This window comes from Rhinichthys klamathensis, unplaced genomic scaffold (assembly GCF_029890125.1).
Source record: "Rhinichthys klamathensis goyatoka isolate OS25496 unplaced genomic scaffold, OSU_Roscu_1.1 h1tg000005l_1, whole genome shotgun sequence".
NCBI lineage: Eukaryota > Metazoa > Chordata > Actinopteri > Cypriniformes > Leuciscidae > Rhinichthys > Rhinichthys klamathensis.
Genome location: NW_026606558.1, coordinates 6537474 through 6551197, shown reverse-complemented (window position 1 = coordinate 6551197; position 13724 = coordinate 6537474). Strand labels below are relative to the sequence as shown.

General features: G+C 39.1%; 1 protein-coding gene across 2 annotated transcripts; it reads left to right on the top strand.

Annotated features, from left to right (window-relative positions):
• Positions 1 to 937: 937 nt before the first annotated feature.
• Positions 938 to 13102, top strand: clasrp (CLK4-associating serine/arginine rich protein). 2 transcript variants are annotated; one of them, XM_056256451.1, is made up of 21 exons: positions 938 to 1074; positions 2307 to 2446; positions 2577 to 2674; positions 2798 to 2902; positions 3584 to 3663; positions 3777 to 3861; positions 3947 to 4086; positions 4225 to 4321; positions 6632 to 6710; positions 6810 to 6883; positions 7211 to 7252; positions 8010 to 8192; positions 8515 to 8832; positions 8934 to 9104; positions 10016 to 10055; positions 11013 to 11073; positions 12272 to 12330; positions 12423 to 12469; positions 12576 to 12664; positions 12872 to 12896; positions 12997 to 13102. In XM_056256451.1, exons 2-21 carry the CDS (start codon positions 2348 to 2350, stop codon positions 13037 to 13039), a joined length of 1935 nt encoding a protein of 644 aa, XP_056112426.1. In that variant the 5' UTR covers positions 938 to 1074; positions 2307 to 2347; the 3' UTR covers positions 13040 to 13102. The 2 variants fall into 2 exon arrangements, with proteins under 2 accessions (XP_056112426.1, XP_056112433.1); XM_056256458.1 differs by lacking the exons at positions 12423 to 12469; positions 12576 to 12664; positions 12872 to 12896; positions 12997 to 13102 and having other exon boundaries at positions 10016 to 10059.
• Positions 13103 to 13724: the final 622 nt, after the last annotated feature.

Here is a 13724-nt window from a genome sequence, read left to right as displayed (position 1 = left end):
ATGTTCAAAGTACGATTTAGAGATGCTCTACGATGCCAGGTGATGACTGTTCAATATATATATAAGCTATTGTATATATTATAAAATATAAATGCAAGTATTTGTATTCGTAAATTCCTATAGAATTAGTAGCAGAGCAGAGGAAAACAACAAAGGTTAAAGGTGCATTTAGTCATTAACCTTATTAAAAAGATTTTCATCTCACATGAAATAAATTGCCTCTGTCATATCAGTAGCCTAATTAAACTGTTTTATTTTACATGGAGGTAGCCGTCATGTTGAGATCACACAACCAGCTGTATACAGTAGGCCTACAGTACCTGTTATTATTGGAGTCTGTCCCTTGCATAATTAACTGTGTTCAGTAATGGAAAGTAGTGGCAAGTGAAACTTTTAGCGTTTATGTGGAGTCCAAGACAAATTTCAAATCAGGCAGCACTTGTAATATATTTGTGTTTGAGTGCATCTTTAATACATTTTGCTGTAATTTTCCAGCCATTGTGCCATATTTTATGAGGTAGCTTAGCTAAAGTCCAAATATCTTCTTCTGACTCCTCTAATAGGCTGAACTCACCACATGTACAAAAACACTAACAACAACAAAAAATCACTTTAGGCTACAACCAAAAGTCTATGATAACCAACAGTAGACAGATGATCACTGACCACTTTGCTTACTAAACTCAATAAATGGGCCTAAATGATTTCTAGTCGATGCATGCATCCTAAACCAATTTATGACATCCTTATATGTTATTTGACTTTCCAAATATTTCTAAAGAGCCTAAAACGTCTTTAGAGAATATAAGATTACACTAATATTCAAACATGTTCTTTATGTACCGCCTTTTAGAGAATCTAGATTCTCAAATACAGCAAAGTGTCGGCTACTAGCGCCTCTAGTTGTTTTCTCAGCTCATTGATCTGAGCTGCTCATGCGCAGGGAGGCGTGCACGCGCCAGTCTATGGCACGCGCATGTATGTAAACTAGCGGCCTGTTTCAGTTGGTGGTGACCGACGTATGTGTTTTTCTGTCACGAAAAATCAGATTATACATACTGTAAACATAAACAGGTAATTCATTTTTATCATATAACTTGCAAAAGGAATTTGGTGACTATCACATAGCTTCATCGTCGGCTGTGTTAGCTAACGCTAGATGTGAAAAATAGCAGCTAGCACGTTAGCGTTAGCGGGTACGTCCGCCAGCTTTTTGCAACATTATACAGAATTGCACGTGAGCTGTAAATCTTAACTTTGCACGGGAGCTAAATAATTGACAGTCCTTAGTGTGTGTTCATAAATACAGTATGAATCACTGACAGAATTGGCATGCAACTTATGTGTTGTTAGCCTGTGAGGCTTCAGCCACTTGGCTATGTCAACACTTAATTTTGTTACCGAGTAACGTTAGTTAAAAATGTGTTACTATGCAATTCTACTGTGAAGACCAAGCGTTTCAAACATTGGTAGCTGCTAATTATATAGTTTTGATTTTATTAGTGAAGCGAACGCTACTATTTTTACTCAAAAGATGGCCGTGTCAAACTTTATTGATCAGGTTTGTTAATCTGTAACCTAACACCCTTGCCTTTAAGTGGTTAGACACATTTTCGGTGTTCAGTAATGACGGTTAACCAGTTTTCTTAATATTTTTGTGACCGTTGTATTGATTGACACGTATGACACACAAGTGGCGTATTTTCCTTATACAGTTAACGTGCAGTGGTGAAAACCATACAATATAATACCACATTTCCTATGCACCGAAGGTGGCAAAGAAGCGCTTCTGAAGTGGCAATTTGGTGTCTTCACACATTGTTTAATGCTGCTCAGAGGTGGCATTAATGCATTTACACACATTTTAACTGCATGTTGTTATACTAAATGCTGAGATGGGTTAGAGCAGGGATATATTAGTCTGGCTTTTATGCTGCAGTGTGTCTTTACACAGAACTGAGAAGCCTACTCAAAATTATATGTGAAGATGCAATGCAGCATGCAAGCCAGACTAAATTATGCCTGCTCTGACCCACCTAAGCCCCTTGTTTAACAATATGAAGTTACAATTGCTGTGTAAATGCATTTATGCCACTTCTGAGCAGCATTAAACAGTCTGTGTAAAGACAGCTAATTGCCACTTCAGAAAAGCTTCTGTGCCACCTTTGCGGTGTAAATTCACCATGTTTTCCCGTGGTGAAATATACCTTTCTCCAAGTGTAAAGATCCAGAGTGGCACTGTATGTGGCAACTATTGTGTTTGTTGGATAGGTTGGTTGATTTGAATCATCTGTGTCCCCTAATAGCAGCCCTGCCCCGACGCGGCCCAACCCCAAGCGGCGCCGTCATGTGGCAGGAGGCCCGCAAACATGAGCGGAAACTGCGCGGGATGATGGTGGACTACAAGCGGCGTGGGGAGAGACGCAGAGAGTACTATGAGAAAATCGTAAGTCAAAAGACAAGAGTCTGTGACCTTGACATCACTTTCATCATGTTTTGTTTCCTGAGCACAGCTTAATCCTGGTACTGGACAGAGGCTTTTGAATGAAGAAACACACTTCTCTTGTTCTGTGTAGAAAAAGGATCCAGCCCAGTTCCTGCAGGTTCATGGTCGAGCGTACAAAATCCACCTGGATTCAGCTGTAGCCCTGGCAGCTGAGAGTCCCATCAACATGTATGTCACTAGCATACAGATCAGTCTGCATAAATGCTCATAGTTCCCACACCAACATAAAATTAGCCCATTTTAATGGGTTTTCTTGGAAAACTGTCACAACTTCATCTTATGTTCTAACAGGATGCCTTGGCAAGGAGATACCAACAACATGATTGATAGATTTGATGTCAGGGCACACCTGGACTACATCCCCACCTATACACCTATACCTCTCCTGAACACTACGTGAGTAGTCTGATCTTATTGCATCTCATGCTGGAAACTAAAATAAATTACCTTGAGTATTCTAAGAACTATACAATATATAGCATACAAAATAAGGTATACAAATACATGGGCACAGTGTATAATTAATGATTTTTCAATTTAACTCTGGTATTTCTCATTTAGGGGTCACACTTGTGATCCTCGGCAGTCAAAACAGTGCAAAGACGATAGGGATTTTGTTTCAGTATTATTTATTCCTTAATATTTAGGAGTTTCAGGGGGTTTTATGGTACTATTTTTATTCATAATATGACTAATCATTATTTTAATCATAAGTAAATATTGTTGCTTATAAGATTATTTACAGACATAACTACTTTTTTGTTTTGTGTTTGGATATATATTTAGACATTGTCAAGTACTGCTTTGTTTTGTAGACACCCAAAAAATTGCTCTTCATTTTTATATTTCCCATTAATTTCCTATGGATGTCATTTTGGACCATGAAGATCACAAGTGTGACTTTAAGACCTTTTAAACTTCTAATCATGTTCACATTTTGTTTTTTTAATTTAAAAAAGTGCCATTTCTGGTCTAAAATGACTAGACCACCAGATAGTTAAAGATGTTTTGATAAAATAATGCAGAACTGGTTGCTACTTTGTGTAATTGTTGATAGAGCTCATTGTTTTTTCACAGCACCCCAGAGCAGGAATCAGAAGAGAGGAAGTGCAATTATGAACGCTATAGAGGTCTGGTGCAGAATGACTTTGCGACCAGTGAGTCCCCTTTAATTTCAGCATGCTTCAATCAAATTTTGACCCGTGTAATGTGACTAGATGCCATTGATAAACTTGGAAGAACCCACACAAATGTTCTTGTCATTTTGTAGTCTCTGAAGAGCAGTGTTTGTACCAGATCTATGTGGATGAACTCTACGGTGGCCTACAGAAACCAAATGAGGATGAAAAGAAAAAGTATGATCTTGTGAATCATTAGTTACCAAATGTATGCCTGAAAATACATTCAGTTAGAATGATCACATCTTATGTTTTTCTCTAGACTTTCTGAGAAGAAAGCTCAGATCGGTTATACATATGAGGACAGCACAGTGACTGAACCAGATGAAGAGACAGAGAAGGGAAACGAGGAGGACTCAGAAAACAGCGATTCTGAGGAAGACGAAGTCATCCCTGATATTGGTGTGTCCTTCATATACAATAAACACTTCCTGTTGGGACAATGCTTTTTTTATAATATACTAACACTCTAGAAATGTGATTTACTTCAACAGAATATAGAAGGTAACCAATGTGTGTGAATGCTTTCTCATGTTGTAGATGTTGAGGTGGATGTAGATGAACTGAACCCAGAGCAGGTGACGGAGATTAACAAGATGGGCACCACTTACGGCATGGCAGAGGGGGACTTTGTTTGGTTTGTTCACACATTCTTCAGCTAAACCATTGTAATGCAAATCAGAGGAGATTGATTGTTACATTGATTGAGTCTTAGGGTGCTTTCACGCTTGCATTTTTGGTGTGCACCTGGGTCTGATTGAGGTCGAAGAGTTCAGTTGATCTGGGTGATGAACAGGTACCCACAAACCGTACCCGAGTCCGCATAAAAAGGGTGGTCTGGGGTACGAGTTCGCTGCTGAGATGAACTCAAGTATGCTAAATCCCGGAGGTGAACCGCTGTTGATGACGTAGGGGTAAACCGCTGCTTCTTTAGGGTGTGTTCACACTCTGCATGTTTGGTTTGATTAAAACAAACCCTGGTGCGATTGCTCTGTTAGTGCGGCTCATTTGAATAAGTGTGTGAAGGCTGCCATCTGAACCCTGGTGCGCACCAAACAAGCGGACCGAGACGCTGAAAAGATGAGTGTTGGTCCGCTTCCAAACAAACTCTAGTGCTGTTTTAATGAAATATGAACGCAACACTATACACAATATAATTGTAATGTATTTTATTTGATACATGCCTATTGACAACTGACAATCAGGCTAAAGCTGCTCTTTTTATCAAAAGGAACTGTCCACGTCATTATAAACTAATAAACTAAACTAACCCCGGACCAAAGACATGTATGCTAATCAAAAACGGGACATGTCATGATGTCACAAGATGCGACCCTAAAAAGGACACCTGTTTTTTCTCGTGATAGTCGCTATGTTGTCTATCACAGTTCAGTACAGGCATCAGAACCACGTCTCCTCGCAGCAGATCTTCGCTTGTGTGTGTGACGAAGGGATTTCTGATGCTGTTTTTACTCCTTTACACGTTTTAAAAGCTCTTTACGAGTTCTCAGCTGGTCAAAATACCATCATATGTAGGGTGAGCGCATTTAGCCCAGAACAGCCTTTCTCAAACTTTTTTCAGTCGGGGCACCTTTCAAAAGTGCATAAAATCTCAAGGCACCCCAGTGTAAAATATAAATTAAAAACACTGCATAACCCAAATGTAAATGCAAATGTCCTGTTTATTTAGACAGAACAGTAATGAACAGAGCATAATACGAACTGTAAATAACAATAACAATAATAATAACAACTTTACAGGGCTATCAGTTTTGTGAAAAAATCCTGATCGATTTTTGAGACATAAACGTTCATTGAATCGATTGTAAAATCGATTTTCCATGTCTAAAGACGTTTCCATTTTCAGCGCCAAATATAGGCAAATCCACGGACAACTAACAGGCATTAGCACGAGCGTAAAGAGTGCGCTTGAGACGCGCATAAGTCAGCAATATTTCTGATGATTTATTGGCATGAAGTTTCGTGCACAATGACAAACAGGAGTGCAAGATTCTCGAAAAACAATAAGCAGAGTGGACTGCCATAACATCAATGAAAAACATTGCTGCAGGCTTCGACATGGCTGTGTTTACGATTAGAAATGTCAAACAAATTTCGCCTACGTAGGCGATTGTAGGCCTGATCTGTATCTGTATGCATGGGACTGTCTGAATACCGGCAGAATTCACATTTTTGTTGTAAAAAGAGACACGTTATGCAGAAGTATAGTATAGTTTGTATGTGTGTTTGTCAGAGCCTGCAGTTGCTGTGTGACGCACGTTCGCGCGGTCGGTGTTGTTGCTATAACGCGGTGCTATGGGTTGCGTCACTTGCGTCAAGTTGTGAGTGTGTCTTGCTTCGGCCTTGTGAGACGGATTTCTATGGTTAATTTTATATATATATATTTATCTAAAATGAATTTACAATTTTATTAATACGTTCATATGTTTAAAAAGAAGAAGAATGTATTTATGTAAATTCAAATATATATATATATGTATTTTTAGCCTACGTAATTTTTTGGCGGCACCCCTGACAAAGTCAGGGGGCACCCCAGTGTGCCGCGGCACCCACTTTGAGAAAGGCTGGCCCAGAACATCGCATCATTTTGGATGTTTGGTAAGTTCCGTCACGAAATATATGTAATAAAAGCTCAAAAAAACGATCAGGTTGTGTACGTATTCCTATGCCTTTTGGTCCGATGTTAAAATGCCAATGTGACCGCTAAGCTGACCAGGACTGAATGTTTTGGGGGTTTTTTTTTGGTCCGGACCCAAATAATATGATGTGAACACAGTCCAGTGGGGGGAGCAATCGAACTCAAGGTCGAACCAGGCAATCGAACCAAGTGTGAAAGCACCCGTAATTAACACACTGTATTTTTCTTGTAAATCTTCTTTAAAAAAAACGTAAAGTGTAGTTAAAATCTGATGTGTCTTTGTGGCAGGATGTTGAGGAAGGACAAGGAGGAAGTGGAGGCCATTAAGCATGCTAAAGCACTGGAAGCAGAGAAGGCCATGTACTCTGTATGGGCAGAAGCTTTTCAACTGTTCTTCTCTCCCAATAAGTTGTTTGGGTTTTTTATTCGTATTGGTAATACTTTAATGTTGCTTTGCTTCCATCAGGGCCGGCGGTCTCGCAGACAGCGAAGAGAGTTTAGAGAGAAGTATATGAAAGGCCGGCAGATCAGCCCACCAAGGTAACAGCACAACAAATATGAGCTACAAGTTTTTAGATGGGTGACAAAGTTTGAATGTTTTTACTCATAAATAATAATCCCAGACTTATTAGTAGTGTCTTACATTGTTATTTGTATTCAGTCTCTATTTCTGGTTCCATAACCACCACCCAATTTACTAACCTTTTAAACATTCAAAAATTTAAAAGTGTGTGTGTATTTATATATATATATATACACACTTATTTTCCTAAAAAGACAAAAAAAAATGTATGTGCACCACCTTCACATTACTGATGTTTTGATTGAAAATTGATTAACTGAAATGAATGTGAATTTCAAAAACAGCTATGCCAGAAGAGACAGTCCTACATACGACCCCTACAAACGGTAAGTGTTTTTGATGGATTGATATTTCGCACATTAGTTTTGAATGATGTTCAAATTATGTAAAAATTTGCCCAAAAACCATTACAATTCAGGTTGCATCTATATTAAAATTCTGGCCTATACTGATAAACTCATTTTCATGATTTAGCTGATAACCAATAAATGCCCATTATTAAAAAGTATATAGTGTTTTGTCTAAAAAAAATGAAAATAGGTGTTATAATGTACATTATGATAAATTTATATTTTGATACTTTCTGAAGATTACATTTAACAGTGACATTAAGTTATTAGTGTTTTTAAAGATTAATGTTGAGGGTTAAAAGTTTGCAAAGTTAATCAGCGCCAAAATAGGGTAAATGACAATGCACAATACAATATGACCAATAATGATAAATAAATAAAAAACTCCTAATTTATGGGACAGATATATTGTGCATTACTGATTACAATTACATACCTTTCAAAGAAATTCCTTCTTTTATTCACAATTTGACCAGAAGTGACAATGATAAAGTTTATAAAATCACAAAATATTTCTACGTAAAAATAAATGTCGTTCTTTTAAACTTTCTATTCATCCTGAAAAAAATGTATCCTTGTTTCCACAAAAATATTAAACAGCCCAATCGCACCAAATCATGTAAGAATGATTTTTGAATGGAGTAATGAGCCCAAACCTTTGAACAGTGATGTACATCATATATTAATATGAATGCATCTTGCTACTCTCTCTTTTCTCTCCTTCATGTCCCAGGCCAGAGTCAGACTCAAGTTCAGAGTCACGCTCTCGTTCCCGAACCCCAGGCAATGACAAGATCACCTTCATCACCAGCTTCGGGGGCAGTGAGGATGAGGGAGCCACAGCTGCACAACCTCCACCTGCAGCGGCGTCAAGCCAAACCTCCTCCAACACTGCAGGTCATAGCAGGGGCTCCCGGTCGGTAACTTCCCCTTTCTACTTTCTGGCTCCTTAGTGGCTTTTTCTCCATTTATTTATAAGCGTGTTCAGCTGTGATAGCATGTAGTCCACTGTGCGAAGAGAATTGCCACAGGTTGAGCTTTAAAATGATTGGTGATATGGTTGAGAGAGAGCCAGCTGATATCTGAGTTGGCTTTTTAGTCTGTTGATTATATTTTGTGGGTTAAAACAGCTTGGAATCATTTAATCCTCAGAGCTAGAATCTCTTTGGCTTGTCTTGTGATTAAATCGCTTTTATAGGTTGCTCATGATGACATAGCGCTTTGTGTATATCTTTCAGCCGAAGACGGTCTTCCTCCAGTCACTCATCCTCTTCCTCCCGCTCCTCTTCGCACCGGTCCTCGCGCTCATCCTCACGTTCCCGTCGGAGTCGTCGTTCTCGCGGGGGCCGGGACCGGGACAGCCGTTACTCCAGGTCTCGCTCTCGCTCTCGACGGCGGTCTGACTCTCGTTCACGGCAGCGCAGTGGAGGAGTCGGGTCGAGGAGACGATACGACAGGACGAGGTCTCGTTCCACGGATCGAGGTAGAGACAGAAACCGAGACAGAGACAGAGACCGGGATAGGGGGAGGCGCTACACGGGCCGCAGACGAACCAGGCAAGGAACTTCCTTGAATTCAAGGCTGTAGATTCTTTGATTGAAAACATGTATAGTTTGTCTTTTGTGAATTTGATCGGATGAAACACTCCCTCCCTCAGGTCTCGCTCGCGTTCACGTTCGGGTGATCGTTACCAGCGTCGGAGTCGCAGCTCTGCGTACAGGAGGGGTGGCAGCGTCAGTCAAAGCCCCTCACACTCGCCTGCTATCAGCCACAGCCCCTCCCCCTCCTCCCATTCTGCTACGCCTGCTTCTGCAGACAAGCTGAGAAAGTAAGTTATGAAAGAAAAGTAGATACGCTTTACCGGTTTGAACGTCAGGGATGGGATTTCCATATTTTCTACCCTGAGAAATATGAACCACATGAATTGTGCAAATTGCTACATGTCTGTCTTGTCAAAAAAAAACATTAATTTTACTCAAGAGGCCCAAACTAAGCAAAATTATGCTATTTGGTGCAGTTGTTATTTATTTGGCCAGAAAATAAGATGCAATTCTGATAGCTTGCAATGTAAATCATTTAAATTTTTTCAACAGTATAGCAGACTAACACAAAATGCATGTAATAATCAGTTGTCACTCTGTATCTCCCATAAATATGACTAAGTATGATATTTAACTGCTTAGTTTTATGATAACAGCCTTGATCAGAAAAAAGTATAAGCAAAGCAAAGTAAGCAAAGTATATAATTCAATGAAATACAATAATGATTCAGAGATTTACAAATAAACACTCTTTTAAAGCCTAATGTATCATATTTGGTACATTTTAACATGAATTTTCTAAAAAATTATGTACAGATAGTCAAGTAAACCCAAATTGCTTCAGTCTAGTAAGAGTTCATCCAGAAATAATTCTAACAATATAAGTTATTCCTACAATTACCTGATACAATTTTTGAAATATCACAGCAAAAAGACCTGAAGGCGGGTGTTTTTAGAATTAAACTTAAAGGCCTTTTGCTTGCTAAACAATATGAATTATCAATCAGATGACAGAAGGCATGTAGTGGATTGGCTACAACTGTTTTTTCGGCAGTTTTGATCATATTAATAATTTAGAGGCTTTTGAAATTTGCAGCTCAAATTTGATACAGTAGACTTTATTAGTGTCTTAAGCTGATCCACATGCCTGAAAAGTGACAACTTACTAAATGTTGTGTCTTATTTTTCTCTCTCGTAGGCCTGAAACTCCGGGTGGTAAAGAGACTGGAGCTGCCAAAGTCAGTAAGAATTTGATATATCTCGATTTGTTGCTAAAGACTCCGCCTCCCTCACCCCTGACAGGCTGATGCAGTTAACAATCAGGCTGGGGCTCCTGCCCATCTCTCGGCTCTTCAGAGAGCCGTTCTCATTTGAAATGTGTGTGTGATTGGCTGTCCACTTGGTAATCAGCTGCCCTCTGTTTGCAGAATGGCAGCCATATCTGAACTTACCTGACTTTTTTTGGTATGCGTGTTAAGAAAGAGGCGGGGGGTGACCAGCGTTATCTCGAAAGAACACGATATTTCTGTGTGCTCTTCTTTGGAACCGTGAGAGATTTGTCTTCTATTTAAGGAAATTATACTTTTATTTAACTAAGTATGATTATCTGAATGATAGGTTATTGATAGACACCTGTTAATGAATGGAAAACTTCAAAGGAATAATGGTTCCTAGCAGGTTTGCTCAGAGTTTCCCAGCTCAGGTGTTGCTTCTGCCCTGGGCTTGTCAAGACAGGCAGAGCAACTTCATTCACTCGCACACCTAAACACACCTGCATAAGTCAATACACATTGTCCTTGTATGTAAAGGTTGAACAGCTTTAAGCTCCTTCTGCAATGGCTAAAGTTGCAGTCATTTTGTAACTGTTCCATCGAGTTGGTGTATCTGACCTGCAGAGGAAACGAGTCAACAGTTCTGTACTATTCGAAATTAGTGCCTTCATTTGTCTGTTCACACCTTTCCATATACCTAAAAATACGTCCAAAATACGGCATTTCTGCGTAACGGGACCAGCTGGTGCTATTCAACATGCAGCGTATGAAATGATCTGTATGTAGTTTAAAACTCTCGTATTTCTGCATGACAAGACACAAGCTTAACCTAGTAAATTAGATGTCTTGTTGTCGGTCGCTGTTCTTTGCCTGAACAAGACCTTTCCCATCCTGCTTGTTCTAAAGTCTTTGTGTCCATTGCAGCCCAAGATGACCCCTCAAGAGAAGCTCAAAATCCGAATGCAGAAGGCCCTAAACAAACAATGTGAGTTACTCATTCAGGCATCAATATTTATGCCAAGAATAATATATCGGTACTATATCGGTTGGCATGTATTTATCAGTCAGAATTGGATATTTAAATGTACTCTCTGTAACTTTTGGCCCTCTAGCAGTTAAACAACAAAACTGCATTTATTTTGCGTAAGAACGTTGTTTTAGTTGTGCTTCGGCTCTGTGTGACTGTGGGGATGAATATGGTTCTTTCTCATTTGATTTTTTTATTTATCTTATACTGAATAATACAGAATTTTAATTGTGTGTGTGTGTACAGGTTTGGCTATACCTGTTGAGGGCCTAATGTCCTCCCGTATAAGTGAAATATTATGACAACCAACTAGTGAGGACATTTTTCACTAGTAGTTAAAAAAAAAACATGTTTTCATTTAAATCTAGTGTTTTGCTCGTTTCTATGATGGGTTGCTTTAGGGATGGGGGTCGGGTTAGGCCATAGAAAATATCATTAACCTGATATAAAATCAATGCAAGTTTACGCAATGTCCTTACTAGTGAAACAAACGTGTTAAGGTTCATTAATTTGACTAGACATGAGGCATTAATGTAATAGCTTTTTTGTTTGATCTTATCTGTTCCTGGCATATGTTTACATGCGCATGTATACAGTCAGTGATCATATTTTTAGTGAAATGTGCATTGACTGGCTCTGATTACACTACTGTTCAGTTTGGAGTCAGATAATTATTTATTGCATTTTTTTTATTAAAGAAGTCTATTTGCTTGATCAAAAATACTATGACGATTAAATTCAATTTACTTCTGTAACGCAAAGCTGAATTTTCAGCATCATTACTCCAGTCTTCAGTGTCTCATGATCCTTCAGAAATTATTCTAATATGATGATTTGCTGCTCAAGAAACATTTCTTATCACACTTAAAAACAGTTGTGCTGCTTATTTTTGTGAAAACCATGATACAGTTTTCCTGGATTCTTTGATGAAAAGAAAGTTCAAAAGAGCAGAATTAATTTAAAATGGAAATCTTTTGTCACCTTTGATCAATTTAACGCATCCATGCTGAGTAAAAGTATTCAAAATCTTACTGACCCAAAGGTTTTGAATAGTAGTGTATACCACATGTTTCTAAGCTGTGCGTGTGTTATGGGAAAGACATCTGAAATAAAAGCCTGTTGACCCTGCCTCACTTTCTGCTTTCACCTTCATCAGCCAAGGCGGATAAGAAGGCGGCGCAAGCCAAGATCCAGCAACAAGAAAACAAGCGTCAGGTAAAAGCATGGGTGTACATTTGGTATGTGTGGGTGGGGAGTACCAGGTAGTTCTGAACTTAAACACTCATGCTTTCCCCCTCCCATCACAGGAACGAGAAGGAGTTCTTCGCGCAATGGCACGGAAAATACGCATGAAGTGAGTCCCAACATGTATATACATGTGCAACGTGTTCATGTTGTGGGAACTGTCCTCTCGGTTTGCAACGGAGAAGATACAGTTTGGTCATTGTTTGGTCTTGTAGGGAGCGGGAGCGGCGGGAAAAAGAAAGGGATGAATGGGAGAGGCAGTATGGACGTCAGAGTCACTCGCCCTCTCCCAACGCTAAACACGGTGAGTTTACATCGCACCAAAGAATCCCATCTTCGTACAGTAAAACGTGATGTTATCATCCACATTATGAAAGAACTGAATCGAGACACTTGTGGAATTAATTGTGCTCTGGTAAAGGATTCTGTAGATTTAACGTGTGGGAATAAAACATATGAACAAACAAACTCATGAAGAAGATTCTAATCATAAATCTTGAACAACCCACAGGTCGAGACTATGGCTCATCTAGAAGGTATGCTGAAACCAGTTTGGACCAGCCACACTTGTCCATTTGATCTAAACGTACTGCCGTTCAGGCTCATTTCAACCATTTTTACTGTCTTCCTCAACAGGAGATCACGCTCAAGATCACGGAGTCCGCATTACCGGTACTGAAGAATCGGCTGATAAAACACAAGACATTTTAGGAGTCCATGGTGACCAGATCGCATGAGTTTAGATGAAAGTTTGGGGAAAAATTACCAATAAAATTCTTTTCACTCACTTCAGCTTCATACATCTTCTGAAGGTTGCAATGGAAACAAATAAAATCATTTCTAAAATGTGAAAATGAACACCACCGTGCTCTAAAAACACATTTTGCCTCGATGTCTTGATATTTCACAGCAGGGTTCCCAGGAATGCTTTGAGCTGCTATGATTCTAATCAAGGTTTGCTGATTGTGGAGATCTGTGTTGAGTTTTGTGACATAAGATTGGGATGGACCTATCTCTCCCTTGTGTCTCATACCCTATTTTAAGATGGAGTTCCCCCAAAAAAAGCAAAAACTGTCATTTACTCACTCTCATGTACTAAACTAGCAAGACTGACTTGAGTTTTTGTGAAACACGTCATTCTGCCTAATGTGTTCTATGAAAAAAAAAAGTCAGTGAGGGTGAATAAATGACAGACTACTTGTTTGGGGGTAAACGGTCTCTAAGCGGTGAATCTGCGCATTTTACCTCATCATTGTACATAATCCCTTCATTAAAGAGTGAGAAAGTCTTTTACAGAAAATGCAGATTCTAAATGCTCATAATCTTTTTCACTCAGCAATGTAAATGTCTAGTGGTTATATCTT

Bases quoted from the DNA above. Each gene is read 5' to 3' on its own strand.
- clasrp (XM_056256451.1), top strand. From the start codon at position 2,348: ATGTGGCAGGAGGCCCGCAAACATGAGCGGAAACTGCGCGGGATGATG. The intron at 2,447-2,576 runs GTAAGTCAAAAG...TGTTCTGTGTAG, and splicing joins GAGAGTACTATGAGAAAATC to AAAAAGGATCCAGCCCAGTT. The intron at 4,322-6,631 runs GTTTGTTCACAC...TCTTTGTGGCAG, and splicing joins GCAGAGGGGGACTTTGTTTG to GATGTTGAGGAAGGACAAGG.